Here is a 17,506-nt window from a genome sequence, read left to right as displayed (position 1 = left end):
CATTTCCAAACTACTATGAACTAAAATCAGCTACTTTCACTCATATTTCCGCAGAAAATTTATAACCTAGAGGAAACCAGAAATACTGAAATTACAGGTGGTTTTTCTTCTCCAACATTATCATTGTCATTCTTCTTGGTTTCACCTAAATTAGAATACAAATAATACTCAGTAATAAGTTAATGCTTACTTTGGTTGGTTTATTGAAAAGGCAGGCTCCACCTCCATTGTTTAAAAATTCATGATATTCTTCAATATCACATTTGGAGAACTTGCTTGGAAGATAATACCTGCACAGAAAAAAGGTAGCAGGATTACTTTCTATAGTGCTTTTTACACTATAAAAATGATTTCTTTTTTCAAAATAGGAGGAGAACTATAATGTTATACTTTAGAAAAAGTACAAAACCACACTGTTCAGAATAAAAGTGACAATCTGCTTGTAACTCTATCTAATTTGTAAATCATTTTAGTAAATGAGAAAGAACTTTCAACAGTGACACGGAACTCACGGAAAAGGAGAGGTCTAAAACATTTCCCTAAGTTATTTCATGCCAAATACCACAAATCTTATTACACATTGTGTAGTTCTCATAAACATGGCCTGTTCCACTAACTGGCCTCATCTCAGAAATACATTTATTTCTTCCCGTACATACCGCAGGAGACAAAGATTGCTCATAGTGCATTTCCCTCTTAGATGAAATTGCTCTCCGGTCAACAAAATTTTAATAGAATAGAGTTATGACATTTTAAAACATGCTTCTAACAAACATCAGCTGACATTTCAGCTTCCCTCTCTCATGTGCCCTACTGAATAAATTTCATTCGAGCACAGAGTGCCAACCTAGGGCACAGTGCACCACCTAAAACCAATATGATGCAGAGAATCTTTGCATGGAATCTTTCCACGGGGAAAGAATTTTTCCCAAAGTACCTTAAGTGATATTTATATTTAGGTCCTCAGTCATGAAAGTACTTATGCTTCAAGCAGATTTTGGAGTCTCCAGGGCCCTCCTGTATCAGCTCGTCAGTGGATAAAAAAATACTACTGGAAGTGCTATACAAAATAATTCCACATTGCCAGAAGTGATGGCCTGCAAACCATACTTGGTATTTTACATCTCTAGTGTTTATGATTTAGGTCTAAAGACTACACAGAATGTAGGATTCACCATCCTTCATCAATAAGCTATGTAAATACAAGCTTTTTTTGTGTACCTAACTGTTTGAAAGGTTTGGATTTCAGATAAAGAAATCCATTAGATAAGGAATCACTTTTACAAAAATCAAGAATGTTTCTCAGATTGGCTCTTTAACATACGAAAAATCAGAAAAATCCTACCTGGTACGTTTTTAGATAGACAAGGTAAAAAAGGCACACATTCACACTTCCCAAGAGCTTCCAATAAAATATGGGGTTTTTTTGTTCAAGATTGTTATGAACGCAAAGCTACTGTGTAATTTTGCAGGTCAGTTTGAAACCAATTTAAAAAGCACGGTCTTTTTCTAAGACTAGACTATAGTTTAATTCATATATATCACAGAAGTCAGGCCTGTAATATGAAGAATTAAGGTCTGAATACACACTTTAGAAAGCATCAAACTTCATCTAGCAGCAAAAATTTGCTGATTCACTTGTCTTTCGATAAAATCTCGCCAGTGACATTACATGTGGGCATAAGCATACTCAGCCTCCAATGGGAGCACTTTTTCTGACATTGTCACACAAACTGGAAGGATAAAAAATGATATAGATGAAAGATTTAACAGAAACACTGAAAATGAGACATACTTAAGCAATTCGATAACAGTATTCCAAGAATTAGGATGTGTCACTGTTTGTTCCAACAACTCAACAGCAAACTCGCAGGAGAAAAGAAGCTGAGCATGCTTCTGCTTTTTTGCAATGACCTGGCTTGGCTGTTGAGCCCTGTGCTTTGTGAGTTGAACGAACAGTCACCAAAAATCCTCACGGATCGTCTCATTAACTCACTCACTCTCATATTTATTTGAAAGTGTCTTTGCTACATATGTTGGATAGCTAATACCTTACTTTCTGAAACATGATTCACATTCTGCTGAACTACAGAAGGCAAACATTTTCACGCCTTTCATTTACGTCATTGTATGAAGGACATGACTTTCCTCTAGTTGAAATGCCTTACCCTGTGTCTCCCATTATGCATCCGGACCACGTGTCCTCACACTTACATTCACCTGACAATAACACGAAAAAAAAATTACATCTTGAGTCTTGTGAGTCCAAAATAATACATTTCTTATCACAAGAACCACACTGTAGTCAATTCCATTTCATATTTAAATACAAGTTGAAAAGAATAATTTGCTGGTTTATTTCACCCCTTAGTTTAAGCGTATCAGTGCACGCTGACAAGCTTCCTTTCAAAAACTGTACATGATTCTATGCAATCCTGAGCACTGAAAATACGTCCTGTTTTTCTTTCCTTCTCTTAAAGTGACGTTAGGGGAAACTACAGGGCCAGCCTCCAGCACTTGCCAATCATGAGTCAGCTCTCCTGCCTTCTCCAGTGTCACGATATTTGATTTCCAAATTTTCAGAGTAAAAAAAAAAAAGAGAAGAACCATTTTAACCCTTCTTCTAATGTTTTAGTTCACTTTACTACCACGCTAATGTGACTGGGGAAATCTTCACTTGAAAAAAAACAAACCCAAACAATAATTCACACAAAAATGCATAATAAACACGTAGAAAACACAAGCCAGCACAGCAGGATCTAGCAGCTTCTTGCTCCGCTCTCCCTGCCTTCCCTTGCCTGCCTCCCTTCCCCAGGCAGCTCCCTGGCAGGCAGCAGGCAGCCCTCCCTCCTGCCCTGCCAGCCTGTCTGGGATTGCTTTGCTCTGGTCCCAGCCCTTTGCTCTCAGAACTGTCACTTTTGTCTATTTCTATACGTATGCTTTCCATGTATACTTTTACCTTTCTCTTTCTGCAATTTGTCTTACTGTAATACATGAATATCAGTTTATTAGTTCTGTTTTAAAAGTACAATTAAAAAGAAAATGAGTCTCTGCCAAACAGTTGCATTCTCCTCCCTCCCCACCAAAACTGTGCCCGGCCCCTCTGCTCAGCCATAAGAAAGGGAACCACCGCTATAACCATTTCCACTTTTACCCGGCCCCTGTATCAGGTTAATAATATGCAGCTGGAAAATGAATACTGAATATGTTGGTAGCATGGAGTATCCATCCTACATTTCTGAATATTTTTCAAAATAAAATTAAGTAAACTCCAAAAACCTTTACATGCAGATGTATCTCTGCATTTTATATTGTCTTTACAGGGCCTGAAAACAAAATTCACCTAAGCAAAGTTCTATTACTCAAAATGGTAACATTTTTAAAATGTAAACCACATAGTATGCATGATCCAATAACTAAGCACCCCAACATCTAAACTGTTTTAAAACTATAATATTTTAATCATGCACTGTTCTCCATGTGCTGGGACTTCCTATAACATGGAAGCAGGGAGGGTGACATGCTTGTCGCAGGACCGGGATCTGAATTAAGGCATCGGAGGTAAATAGGGGTTACCAAGAAGTCGAATACCAAGGTTACAGCATATAAATGGTAGCAGTAGGGTGGCATGTACAGGAGATTTGGGTAATCTATAAGAAGAACAGGAGATTTGGGTAAACTACAAGAGGAATTCAATCAAGGTAAACAGGGGAAAAGCTATGTTGTCAAAACCATCCTACATAACAGGACTGAGGTGGCTTTTCATCATCCCCAGGTCTAATAGTGTTTCTACCTTTGTGCTGTAAAATGGCAGCTATTCAGTCTGTGGGTGTGACATCGATCTCCCTGAAATGCGTGGTTGTGGCAGACACCTTTATGATTTATTTTTAATGAAAAGGTGACACCGGTGCTGCCAGCAATTATGGACAAAGGGATATCACAGCATTTAAATAGAGGAAAATTAATAATATGACAGTCTCTCCTTGTGTTATTACAAGTAAAATATTCCAACATTGTTAGAAACATGGGGAAAAAACACATATCAGAGAGACACTGATAAGATCCTCCACCTTTTAACGTTTTCTCTTGAGACAGAGTGCAAAAGCAAACAACCTTACCACTTAGAAGTTTTCTTCTGTCTGAGAAAATGCCAATGTTTTGGGCCAAAGTTTGTGCCAGAGTAACTGCCATTAAGTCTGGCTTTCCAAACTGAAAGACACAAGCAAGGCAGGAAGAGTAATTAGTGATGTACGGGTATCTCAGATACAAGTGAAGCTTTTCTCATTTTAAGGCAATAAAAGGCAAAATCAGATACACAGTGTTAGAGTTCTTACTTCAGAGCAGCTAGATAATGGACAAGTGAGGAAAACTAAACATTGGCTTATGGACAAGTTAAGTAAGAGAAAGTCTGTTTCTTTCTTGCCATTGTGGCTGCAAGTATGAATGACAGGATATTGCAGAATCTGCTGAAAAGTTTATCTGAGTCCACATCTGACTTTATTCACTCACCACTCTTCATTGAGACATCCCTTCTAAAGAGCTGCACTAAAACTCTTCATCAGCAAAGAAGCAGCAAGATATTTCGAGGAACATGTCTGCACTGATAAATTCTGCGCAGACAAATTTCCACCACTTTTTGCTCATGCCAGTATCCCCACCTACCTCATTCACACCTCCGCCTTTAAGCAAGGAGCAGATTCCACCAGTGTGGGCTACACCACTCCGACTGCTCTGAAATCGACTCCCCCTTTGACAAAAAGGAAAAGAAGAGAAAGTTTACCCTGCTCAGCCCGTGAGTTTTGCACCTATCCATCCCAGTGTTTACCCTTATGACTTCCAAATGAGAAACTGGCATTTGCTGGTTGCCACCACTATGCTGCAAACTATGCAAAAAAAAAAAAAATATGGGGAAAACCAGATAACCACCCACAAACCTCACATGACAAATTATCTCCAGAGAAGTTACACCATCTTCTCTCCTCCTTCTCAGACTATCTAATATAAGAAAGCATGAGGGGACTACTTTGCCAAACCACCTGAATCTCACCAGCCTTATGTTCATTGACTTCTGCTGGCACGTGGTACAGGCAGAGCACAGGAGAGGCCACTGTGTTGCCAAGGCATGGGGGACTACTCAAAACACATGTGTCTAGTTGGGCAATGCTGATGTGGCAAAACTCTAAGGGAGATGCGTTAGCGGCTCCCTGATGCAGAGGTAGGTGAAAACTCCCAGAACTGCAGCCCTTCTTATCCAGGGGACAGCTGCACTGTGAGACTAAATGTAATCATCTCTTTGGTGCTGACCACATCAGCATGAACGACTGCCAGTTACTGGAGACAAAATATACTCTGCTCCACTTCAGAGTACTGATCCATCCAATCTGCAGCAAATTGTTTTTTGTTCAAAGGAAAACAGAAACACATTAAGAAACTAGACAATGCACTAACTGTGTTGAAAGTGGAAGTTCATTTATAACCAGTGTACCATCACACCAGCCAGCCTCACCTCCCAACTTAGTCACATCTCACTCACAGACACAATTTCAGAAACTGGTATTTCTGAACAGTCTATGAATGCAATTCCTGAAACATCAGTGGTGGTGTTATGGACAGCACTGGAATTAGCACTACAGGGGTATACCCAGAGTGCCAGTCACAGGGCACATAGGGCTCTCTTTGCCCAAGCCAATCCACAAACATTCAAAAGAACAAGACTTCCCCCAAAGACCTTACAATATCACCAGAGAAGATATATAAAGGATGTGAGAAAACCTGATTCTCATTTTACAGACGAAGAGCTAAGACACAAATAAAATCTGCAAGCATCACTTGCAGATCTTACTAGCTGTCTTCATGGGAGAAGTCAATGACAGTAATAAAGCACGTGCAAAAATTCCGAGAAGCTGGATCGTGGCACCCTACCAGAGTCATGTGAAAGAGAGGTGTTTAGGTTAAGTTTATTCATACAGGCTCCTACAACAGTCAGCAGAGAGGGATAAGGACTCCAGAGCAATTCATATGGCCTGTCTCATGTGGATCAAAAATTTCAACCATGAACCTTCTCCTCTATTTTTGTAGATGTATTTTGTTATATCAGTCTTATTTCCAAAACAATCAAGAGATCTAGAGAAAATAACATTCCTCCCAGCTTATTCTTCTTATAGCACATGTCTCTCCAGAGAACGAACTGTGTCCAGGATCTGCAACACTTCAGTAATCCTGCAGCATGCAGATCATTCAACAAAGTAAAGCAAGCCATAGTGCTTTTTAAGCAGGAAACCTCATTGGTTTCAAAACCAATGTTCTGCTTTTAAATAATACAATGGGGCTGTTCATGCTCTACTGACGAAGAAGCTAACCTCCGAGGTGGAACCATGCATCACCTTCCAGGCAGCTGCGCTTGCAGAGTGGGTAATTGCACAGAATAACCAAGACTTAAAGCGCATGCAGCTCGGGCTTAGTACATTAAAACTAAAACGAGAGTCAAAACTCTAGTTGCACTGGCAGGCAGTTTGTGCATTAACTTTTCCCCACCTCCCCATCAGAAACATCATTTTCTGAATTATCGTGGATTACACACACAACAGAAAGGAGATGCATCAGCCACTTGTGACAAGCAACCCCCAAGGAAAGAATAAAACCCAGTAATAAAAACATCACACGAGGTTACGTACGAAAAAAGGTGAACTGCGTCACTTTTCTCTCTGATAAAATCCCTCCTATATTTCATAAACTCACGTAGGGTCACCAAGGGGTTTTCAGATATGGTGAACTTGTTATCAGTAGCCCAGGTTTCCATGGCAACCAATACTATCCTGGTGTTAAGTTGTTCTTTATATATCTAGTACATTAACAGAATGAACAAATATATTATGTCAAATAGAATAAAGGTGAGTTTTACCCCTTTTTTGTAATAGCTTAAATTTTTACATAACTAAATATTTAGCTTGTTCTACCAAACTTTAGGTTCTCCCAGGTGATTTTATCTCCCTTAAAACCAAGAAACAAACATGAAAACAAAGTAAAATCTAAATTTTAGACCTAATTCTTCAATCAGCGCTCTCACTCTGCAGAAAGATCCCTTGCAGGTCCTACACAGGCAGAGGTGCATAGAGTGGAAATGGGATTTTTGAAAAATTACTACAGAACCATTCAAAATAGTTCAAAGATTTAGAATTAATGGGTCTATTATAACGTCCAGGTCACCCCAGTGACACACGAGGGCTCTTATACCAAACAGTGATCTATAAACCAGTTTTAACTGGGATACACCACTACAGCAGTACTTAACCCCATGCTGGCTGAATCACAAAAAAAGGGCGATCCTTTCAATTCCGGGGGCTAACACTCCACACCAAGTACTTTCAAGAGTGGGAACCACATTTTTCTTTTTCTAGGAATACTTTTCTGGGGTGAGAAAAGAACCAGCAAGAACCAGCAGCCCCACCAATTGGTGGTGCAAGAACCAGCAGCCCCACCAATTTAGCGCCACAAATACAATCCGCATAACCCACTTGTATGTCCCTATTCTAACTCATTTATTTACTCTAACGCACTGCTTCTGGAGAAATTTTAGTGCATTCGAATTTCAGCCTGTCTTTTGCGTTTCTGGTTGTCAACATAGGGATCCTGTATTAAAGACTGTCATACCTAAGGTGCTCTTTAAAACTCAGGCTCAAGTGATTGATCCATCAGGATACCTAAATGTTTGAAGCCACAAAATACCTCTAATGCTTTATGTTAGACAAAGGCTTTATAGGTGGCTGACTGTGGTTCTAGATGAAAATCTGTGATCTTCACATATGTTATTATTAGGTATACCATGAACTGACAACTCCCGCATCTATCGGTAGGAGAATCATATGACTCATCTCGCACGTAAAAGAACATTTAGTTGACTGATACTTACTAAATCTGCCATGTTCACAACCGATTTAGCATAGCTGTTTGTATGGCCTACTGACAAGCGGTGCTTTTTGCACTGCAAAACAAACAGACAAGTTACATATACAGACTCCATTTCCAAAAACGCATGAAGTAAAAAGCAACTACATCAACAATAAAACCCCTGTGCAAGGTTCAGTCTCCTGTGCTGAATGTAATGCTAATAAGCAATAGTAGAAAGTTGTTCAGAAACACACATTACTGATATACTTTACAACTTCGCATACTATACAGCTGTTGTATTAATTCCTGTTTGGAAAGTGCTCTAAGATCTTTACTGAAAAACGCTATAGAAACAGGAACACACTGTTATTATCTTTATTATTGGTGATTTTTAAGTTAATTCCAAATGCCAATACAGAAATTAGCAACATTATTTCCATAGTTGAGACTTCTTCAGAGGTTTTACCCCAAGAATGCCTGCATCAGTGTTTTAATCTATCAATCAGACTTCCTTTTTTTTTTTTCATTTCTCTCTTTTAAGGTGTCTTCTGGATGTACAATTTCACATTGCATAATACCACAGTAAATGGTTCAAAACACTTCAGCAATCAGACTGCAATGGCACCTTTACTGACTTCTATAATACACTGCTATAAAGGTAACACTGAAGACAGCTGGCCAGGTACTCCTATCTGCAGAAAGAAACACTTACAAATGAGAACTATAGGTATGAAAGTCACAATTATCTTAGAAGAACTCAGGACAAAAGGACTGAGATTTTCAGATATGTTTAATCATCTTATGCCACATGGCGCTTGATTTTGGAATGAAAGTTGTCCATATTCTCTGAAAGTTCGGATCTTTTAGTCACAAGAATTATCTAGCAGCTAGGCGGTGGGAAAGGCATGCTTTCAAGCAGGAATGGGGGAAAACCACCAAAAATGAGGATGTCGCACTTACTAAAAAACAGGACAGGACTGTGAAGCTAAAAATGGTAGAAAGGATGAAATGAAAAAGCTACAAAATAAATGGAAAATGAAGCACAGGAACAAAGGGAAATAAGTGTATTATTCAAGTCTCTATTGGCAGCTAAAACCTCAAATTTTAGGCCTCCAGCTTCTCTAAGCATCCTACAGAAATGTTTTCATTATACTAATTTATAAGCCTATTTCAACGTTTGGATTTTAAAAGCTTTATTCCCTGAATGGAAGCAAGAGTTGGATGAGCAGCCGAGGGGGCAGACAGGAAGGCACCGCACCCCTCGCCGCGGTGAGTGGCCCAGGGGGATGGGTGGGATGTAGCTGGCTCTGCAGACCAGAGGAAGAAGCGTGAGGTTCGTTGCTCCCTCTGGGAGCACCTGAGGAGGGTGAACGGTGAAATGGCTCTGATTCTGCAGGGTGTCAGCTCCACACTGAATACATCCGGAGTGCCACATCTACTTGCACGCACAGAGAGTTATCCAAATACACACGCGTACTAGCCCAGGCCGTGGGATGGGAAGGAGCCCAGAGCATACGACACTTCCTTCTCCTAGGAGAAAATTATTTGGCTTCTTCGACCACAGACGTTCACTGGCATTTGCTTCAGTGGACTGACTCTCACAGTAGCTATAATTAAGCAAAATTAGGAAACGTTGTCCTTGGGGGGAATCAGTCCAGACAGATAAAGTCCTGGGGGAAAGCTGTGGCTTCACGTCTTCAAGATCAAACACAATGGCACAGCTTTAGGGAATTCTGTGTCCAGTATTGTCCATTTTAATGCAAGAATTTATTGCTATGCTCACCAAACTGAGCTGATAGAGGAGTACAGTGTCAAAGGACAGTGGCACATTCCTTTTACACTCTGATGCCTATATCTGCCAGTTTGGGTATTGCTTGAGAGAAGCTGCACATCACAGAAAAAGCAGATAAAATGTATAGACAAATTTTGATTTTAGAGCCATAAAGGACCATAAAATCAACTACTGTTACCAGTCGGAGGGGCATCACCACTCTCTGAACTTTACCCAGTTACTTCAAGATCAAATCCTATTGTTTGTGTTTGACACCACCACATCTTCCAGAAATACACTGTCTGGATTTGAAGACTGCAAGCGATGGAGAAGTCACCATTTCCTTTGATATTCCTTTCATTAATTATTAATAATCTTCGCTGACATAAATCTGTGCCTTTTCCCACTTGAATGAGCCTGAGTTTTCTTTAATACACTAAACTTTATTATGTCTGTTTCCACTACATTAAAGAGCCTATTTATGTTCTCCCAGAGAAAGTATACGTGCTTAACAAAATAATTTTCTCTATATTGATTTGGACCTATCACAATCTCCCATTGTCAACAGCAGCTGCACAATTGCAATAACTGCATTATTGATTGCTGAGTGGCTGTAACTAAGACAAGTGCTCAAGAAAGCCAGAAAGAAAATCATCAGCTTAAGTCGCAATGACATTAGTTACTTTATGACACAAAGCTTTAATTTATCACCCTCCTTTCTCGTAACTCAGGCCTGGTTGCATTCTTGGTGAAATTACCTTGCCAAAATTCAGAAGCAACTTCATCAATGGTTAATGAGACCATAATCTCTTCTCTTAAGGGCATACTGAATTTATTCTGGCCATATGTTATTCTTTATTGTTATCCTTTGTGGACCAATTAAGACAATTTGATGTTGGTGATAATCGTAAGATGTTGAAGTGTGTCAGTCTTACCATTAGATGATCGTTTACAATCATTAACTCAATGTATTTTGTTTCCTCTTCAATTTTACGTGGAATCTGACGAACCTACAGAGAGAGTACAACCATAAGAGAGTCTAACAGAATACAGACAGAGTGTAACTGATAACTATAAACAGCTTCAGAAACCAAACTTCTCACACATAGATTTTTTTCTATCATCTTAATTCTGGTCTCAGATATTGAAGAAAGTTCAGATGCTTATTTGCATCTTTTAAAAAAAATTATTTCACCTCCGCCAGGACATTTATATCACCTTAAACAATGAAATCGAGTCTCAACCCATCTAATCCCAAGTTTAGTTTTTTTTACAGAGAATCCTCAGTGGGGCCTATATCTCTAAAAATGGGTTGTGTCACCTATAAACTTTTGTTTTCAAAGAGACTGTGTGCTTGATTCACACAATGACAGCAGTACTCACCTCCATGTTATGCTTACTTTGCATTTAGAAACATTTACGACTGTGCTTCTTCATGGTGTCCTTGTTTTCCTGGGTTTTCCAGGAGAGTTATTATATCATTATGTTTTAAAAATACAGAGTAATGGCTAGTTTATTGAAAGGAAGCAAACCACCTGATATAAAGTAAGACCCTCAAGAATGACTTCTGGAGTTTCTCCAATGTCTTTCTCACTTCTCTTTTGCCTCTGAGAGGCTTACATTAGTCAGGGATGTTAAAGCCATCTTCCCCTCCCACGGCTCTCAGGATTTCCTTTTTGCCTGCACTGTTCAGCCCCCGTGGCCAGGCTCTGTTTTGACCTGTACCATCATTTGAGCTCCATTCCTATAATGCAAACAAGTGCTGCCATCTTTCCAGGGTACAGACAAAACACTTGCACTTAAGTTGTCTCCCCCACCTTAATAAACAGGGAATGAACTCTCAGTTTAGAATATCTATTTTAAATCAAAGTCAAGTGACATAGAGCAGCTACTTGTCACCACTGCAACATAAAAATACTTGTAGATGTTTCATTAATTGGGATTTGATGAGAAAACTCTATACTCAAAATGAGAGAAAATATTTTAGCTACTTTTTTGATTGCAATTTAGTAGTGTTTGTTTAACAATTTCATAACTCGCCAGGTAAGCAATGTCTGAGAGAACCCAACAATGTTTTGTCAGCCTTAGATACCTCTTCTTGTAACAGCTCTATTGATACAGAGACCTCATGCCAAACCAGCAGCAGCAGCAGGACTCCATCTGGACAAATTCATTCAGCAGACACAAAATAAACTTGATGGCATATTACTTATAAGCATATTGGCACATACCTGCCTTTTACTTCTTTTGTGTCTTGGCTTTACAACAAACTTCTGTGACGTAGTATTCATTTGCCAGAACTCTAAGCAGAAAACACAGGCAAATAAATCGAATGTATACAAGAACGTAGCCCAAGAATTAGCGACCCCGATGCCGCATGACAGTAGCATGGCATTCTTCTGCACAGCAGATGCGGTAACAACTCCCTTTTTCAAGTTTCCAGTTAGAAAGGAGGCAATGTTACAGGTGCTTCCCAGTAACACGGTTCTTATTAAAAACCCCACTAGTGATAATCTGGATCTGCTGAAACAGATGATCTGTGGGTGTCACGCTTCAGAAAGCGCAGCAGATGTTCTACGCCAAAACTTCACCAACACTGGGCATATAGTATTATTAGCACAGTGCTTCCATGGAGAGAATCACATTTTCGGGAATTCAGCAGACATTCACAGAGCTGTTGCAATAGCTACCTAAATTAATAAGAAGAGCACGGAAGGCAGAATTAATGCTTTAAGACGATTATATTTACAAAGTAAAGTATGTTAGACTTGGGAGTAACCTTTTAAGATTTTGGCAATGCTCACTATCAATACAATATTCCTCCCTGCTAACCCCCCTGTGTCTTTAATTTCTTCAGTCTCTAATCATAAGCACCAAGTAGTTTATTCTTTTGCCAAGTCCCTTTCATCAAATCTATTACTAGCCACTCACGGAAAGGGACACATGCTTATAATGTTTAAAAGCAGAAGACAATACTTGCTCTCACCCTTTTAAACATCCAAGAAGTATTTTTCCATCTTTTATCTTAGATTACTAGTCCCTGCCTCACTCCTCTCTAGACAACAGAAATCTCTTTATCTTGTATAAACATGTTTACTATTCACATAACCCCAAGATCATCTTTTTTTGAGACACATAAATTAAATGTTTGCAGTTGCTTATTTTGTAATGTCTTTTTTCTTTGTCCTCTCTTTTGTATTTCCTCCAGCTTTGGACATCCTTTCAGTCTCCAGAGACTGAAAACTTCTTTCAGTATTCCAGAGTGATTTTATCAGTCCTGCAGACTAGTCGTTAGTATACGATAGAGACTGTGTAAATTAAGGGACTTCCAGTTCACATACTTTTGTACACAAGTTTTGGTTGTTACAAAATCCTAAACAGTCCACTTTCGGCAGTGAGATAGGAAAGTTTCTCACAGTTCCACCTCCCACCTGCTGTACATTAACTGTGCAGTTTCTTAATGAGGATTAAAACCAATGCTGATAGGAATTTGACAGGGCTGCCATATCAGCAAAACCTTAAAACAAGAAGCTGAATTGCCCATCTGACAAAACATTACAAGGCATAAGTGCTAATTTTAACCAGGAGCAGCTTGTTACTGATAAAAACAAACCAGGAAAGCAAAGTATGGCTAACTGGTATTGTCTCGGCTAAATCTTGGGGATTATGCTGTCATTTTGGTATGTGAAGTTTGCAGATATCTTTTTACAGAAGGGCCTGGACAATCATAGGCCTTTTGCTTAAAAATGTTTTCATGGTTACACCAGTGCACTTGAGGATTTTCTTTACAAAAAGAACCTAAAATAAATTAAATCACGTCCAAGGGTCACTATATATTGCTGAAAGACCTGCAGTCTCTAGAGTTCGCAATGCTGAGAAACTAAATCTTGAAAATTTTTTTATAGATTTGTTTTTGATTATGCTTTACATATGTTTACTGATTTATAGTCTGTGTTCTAGTGCCACACGACTGGCTCTCAACCTATGATTTTATATTTTCTATTATGCTTAATGAGACTGGTAAAAATACAACTTTTCAATCAGAAAAATAATCATTTACAATATGTATATAGAGTCTCAGATAACTTTACCAGCAAATGCAATCATTTTACCTACCACCGGAAGTCAGTCATCTCTAGAATGGAATGATGCAGCCAATAATGTTAACACATTAACACACATTAACACATGAATTCACGCAGGGTGCATTTCCAGCCAAGAACCCTCAGGCAAAAGAACATGACCATCAAAATCACAGGAAACCTAGACAGCTGAGAAAGCCTAGTGGAAATTTTGATGGGAACATATTACCTTGAAAAAGCATAATGAGGATTCATAGAATCATTTAGGTCAGAAAAGACCCTTAGGATCATTGAGTTCAACCATAAACCTAACACTGCCAAGTCCCGCTAAACCATGTCCCTAAGCACCACACCTACATGTCTTTCAAGTGACCTCAAAAGAAAATGACATCTGTTATGCATTATTTGAAAAACAACACCTTCAATAACATAGCGTTGTCTAAGGCCATGCCAGGGCACTGTATGTCTCAATACAGGTTGTGAGAAAAAATACAGTCAACTAAATTATGACGTCAAATGCTCTAAGCATGCAAAGTCATCCATTCAGGCTTTCCTAATTTAAATTCTTCATTACCTCCTCAGACCATTGCAAAGTACAGTACGATTAACTCTTTTCTGCAATAGCTTTCTTTTTTCCTTTTTTCTTTCAATACCCAAGGAGCAAAAGAATGTAAAAAGTACATTGCTATGGAACTGTAGTAAATATAGTGCGCCCTTTTACTATCACTGATATCGAGTAATCCTTATTACTTGTTTTTTTTCCTTTCTAACATCAATATTGAAGCTGATGATACATCCAGCCCATTCCTAACACAGTTCTGAGTGGAAATCTTAGCTTACACATAGACTCTTTTAAAGATAAGAAGAAAATCTTGACATCAAGGAAGACCTCCTTAGGCTGGGCAAATTGATAAATTATGAGAGTAATGAGGAATGTAAGAAATACTGATGACATAACCTAGCACAGTGCTTGCTATTAATAATAATGATTCTGCTGTAGTACGTAAAAAAAAAAAAAAAAAAAAGCAATCACAACAATACTACCAGCAATTAATTGCAAGCATTGTTTAAAGAAAAAAAAAAAAAGAAGAAAAAGAAAAGTCAGGACATCAGCCAGCACTCTCCAGACTGGCAGGGAAGAGGCAGTGCTAAGCAAAGACACTGGTGGGGCAGCATGTGGGAGGAGCGAAGGAGAAGGTGGGACAGGGTGTGCAGCAGGTTGGGGGAAGAACAACAGAGCTTCTGTGGGCACAGGGAAAAGGGTGGGGAAGCAGAAGGTGGCACGGACTGCTCTCATCCTCTGGAGCTGTGGCTATGCATGGAGGATGACTTAAAGACAGAGATAAACTGAATAATCACAAAGAAAAATGGTGGGATTCCTAGTAAGGATATAATACATTGCATCTACTGAAACTTTCACTACAAACCTCAGAAACACCTTTCCAAGAAGTTTTACAAAAACAAGTATGGGCATGAGCAGATCCTGAGTTAAAGTTTACCTCTCCATATATGGGGTCCTAAACATAAAGTGATAGAAGATTAGCACCTTGTACCTCTTATCCGCATTACAAATATTTGTATAATTAAGATCACTATCACTCTACAATTAAATCTCCTTTTCAACCTTTTCTACAATCTCGTGATTCTAATTCAGTCTAATGGCAACATCTTGCACTGTCACATGCCAGGCTTCCTACAGCACAGCCAGCAAATATTTACTTGTTATCTACAGTGAAATCAAAACTCTACAGGCATTACCTGGATTTTTGTGAAAAACAAGCAAACAATCAAAAAACAAACCTGAAGCCCTATTTTGATAGGTTTTTTGAAAATCAAGAAGCTTTGGTGGAGGTCATACTGGTGGATTATACGCGCAATGAATTCCTTTTCATAATTTTAAAGGCAGAAAATAATTTTATTCCAAAATATTGTAAACATAAAATTTCACTATTAGGAAATCTTGTAAGACACCTGTCAGATATCTACTAAGTACCAGCTTTAGCAGTCTCCTGCTTTAAGAACCTGACACAGAAGATTTATTTTAAACTCGGCAGTGGTTGCATTATTTCCGACCTTTCAAATGACATATCCTCAAGAAAGTGTGATAAAAGATGCACTTATTATTTGGCCTTATGTTCAAGAAATTGTTCTCATTACACTACCATCTCCACAAGTACAGGGAATAACCACGGAACATGTCTAAGATGCATGTACATAGGGAGCTTCATGATACAGATGTCAACGTCTTGCACTGCATGAGCCTTTTGTGCTGCCCCTGCATCCCAACGCCTCCTCCACCTTGTCTGGGCAATCATCAGCAGAGGACGTGAGGCACTAAGCTGGGATTCTGTTTTGTTTAGACTCAGAAATGTTCCTTCCTCAGAACTGAAATCAAGGCGACCCAATTGTAGCAATTTCCCTTGTTTGTTATCATTAGCTCTCTGAATGATTTTACTTCGCTTAACAGCTAGCAAACCTGCACACACTGTGCTCCAGCGAAGGACCCATTCATGTGCAGTACCCAGCACCTAAGATCCCAGATCCAACCTTACCGTAGGACAAATAGTTTGTAACAAGATGACTGGACAGTTCTAACTTTCCTGAAGAAATTAGTGTAAAGGTGGTTTCTACCAAAATGACAGTGTCTATGAAGGACAGTTTTATTTACCTAGGACATATTTTGTAGTGTAGGAAAATGCATCTGTAAAACTGGCAAATCCTTGACAGAATGGGGATATGCCATATAAATACTGCACTTTTAGCTTCAATTAACAAGCCAGCTTCTCAGATAAAAACTCATTTTTTTAAAAACCTCTTTTCCGTCCACACACAATATAAACTGTTTGTGGGGATTCATCGCTACAAGCACCTGAAAGCAGTTCTGCCTCCAAATTCGTTTGTACTGAAATGGATGACCCGCACTATAGCCAGTACTGTGAAAGATGCTGAACAGACTGGAGATGGAGAGAGTCACTAAACAGCAAAGATATTTGGCAAGTTCTTATCTCCCAGGCTTATGCTCACACCATGGTACTCACCCTGTACCTCAAAATAGGAAAAATACATGAAAAGTTATCAACCACTGGCAATGTGGGTTTATTTTCATTATCTTTAGGCTACCTCAGTCCTTCCCTTTCTTCAACTACTAGGCTGTAAGGCACTCCATAAACTGTATGACTTGTTAAGAGAAGCATACGTCACAACATGAAGGTCTAGAAGATGATTGATTCATTGGATTCAGGGTTTTTTCAGCACTTCAGGTTCTTTTTCAGTGCTTTCAGTGTTTCAGATTCTTTTTTTTTAGTGCTTTTTTATTTAGTCGGGGAAAAAGAAGAGATATACAAATAAACAATATACTGTCAGAAGATTATCTATCAAGTACAATTAATAAATTTGGCCTTACGCTAAAAAATGTCAGTAAGTCATGAATATTAAAAAAATCATACCAGTTGGCAGGTCATCCGAAGGAAATTCAAACAACTTGGATTTGTAAACAGAATGGAAATGGAAGTCATCCTGAAATAGTAAATAATTGCACGTATTAAACCTGGACAAACCAATCTGTCTCATGAGCATTAAATAGACAGTTCCAAAGGTCCTTGTTACCCAAGACCTAGACTAGTGAACATGCAAGTTGGAAGGCACCATTAATCTACACTCTTCCCAACTGTGATGTGATTGTTAATGCCACAGTTAATCATCTTCTATTTGAAATATCTGAGTACATCAACAGGAGTGTCTGAGCACGCTTAGAGCTAGGCTTAAG

At 38.9% G+C, this 17,506-nt stretch overlaps 1 protein-coding gene across 6 annotated transcripts in view; it reads right to left on the bottom strand.

Annotated features, from left to right (window-relative positions):
- ADAM22 (ADAM metallopeptidase domain 22) overlaps positions 1–17,506 on the bottom strand; it is a 136,779-nt gene that overhangs the window by 37,315 nt on the left and 81,958 nt on the right. For 4 of the 6 annotated variants that reach the window (XM_063324791.1, XM_063324787.1, XM_063324789.1 and 1 more), the window contains exons 7-15: positions 17,187–17,256; positions 11,890–11,960; positions 10,594–10,668; positions 7,910–7,981; positions 6,675–6,841; positions 4,663–4,747; positions 4,119–4,209; positions 2,169–2,220; positions 191–290 (exon numbers count right to left, since the gene is read on the bottom strand). In XM_063324791.1, the coding sequence (XP_063180861.1) occupies positions 191–290; positions 2,169–2,220; positions 4,119–4,209; positions 4,663–4,747; positions 6,675–6,841; positions 7,910–7,981; positions 10,594–10,668; positions 11,890–11,960; positions 17,187–17,256 (783 nt within the window). The remainder of the gene's footprint in view (positions 1–190; positions 291–2,168; positions 2,221–4,118; positions 4,210–4,662; positions 4,748–6,674; positions 6,842–7,909; positions 7,982–10,593; positions 10,669–11,889; positions 11,961–17,186; positions 17,257–17,506) is intronic. The other 2 variants (XM_063324790.1, XM_063324792.1) reach the window with 1 other exon arrangement.

This window comes from Chroicocephalus ridibundus, chromosome 2 (assembly GCF_963924245.1).
Source record: "Chroicocephalus ridibundus chromosome 2, bChrRid1.1, whole genome shotgun sequence".
NCBI lineage: Eukaryota > Metazoa > Chordata > Aves > Charadriiformes > Laridae > Chroicocephalus > Chroicocephalus ridibundus.
Note: the sequence above shows the minus strand (reverse complement) of the source record. Positions and strands in the feature narration are given on the sequence as shown.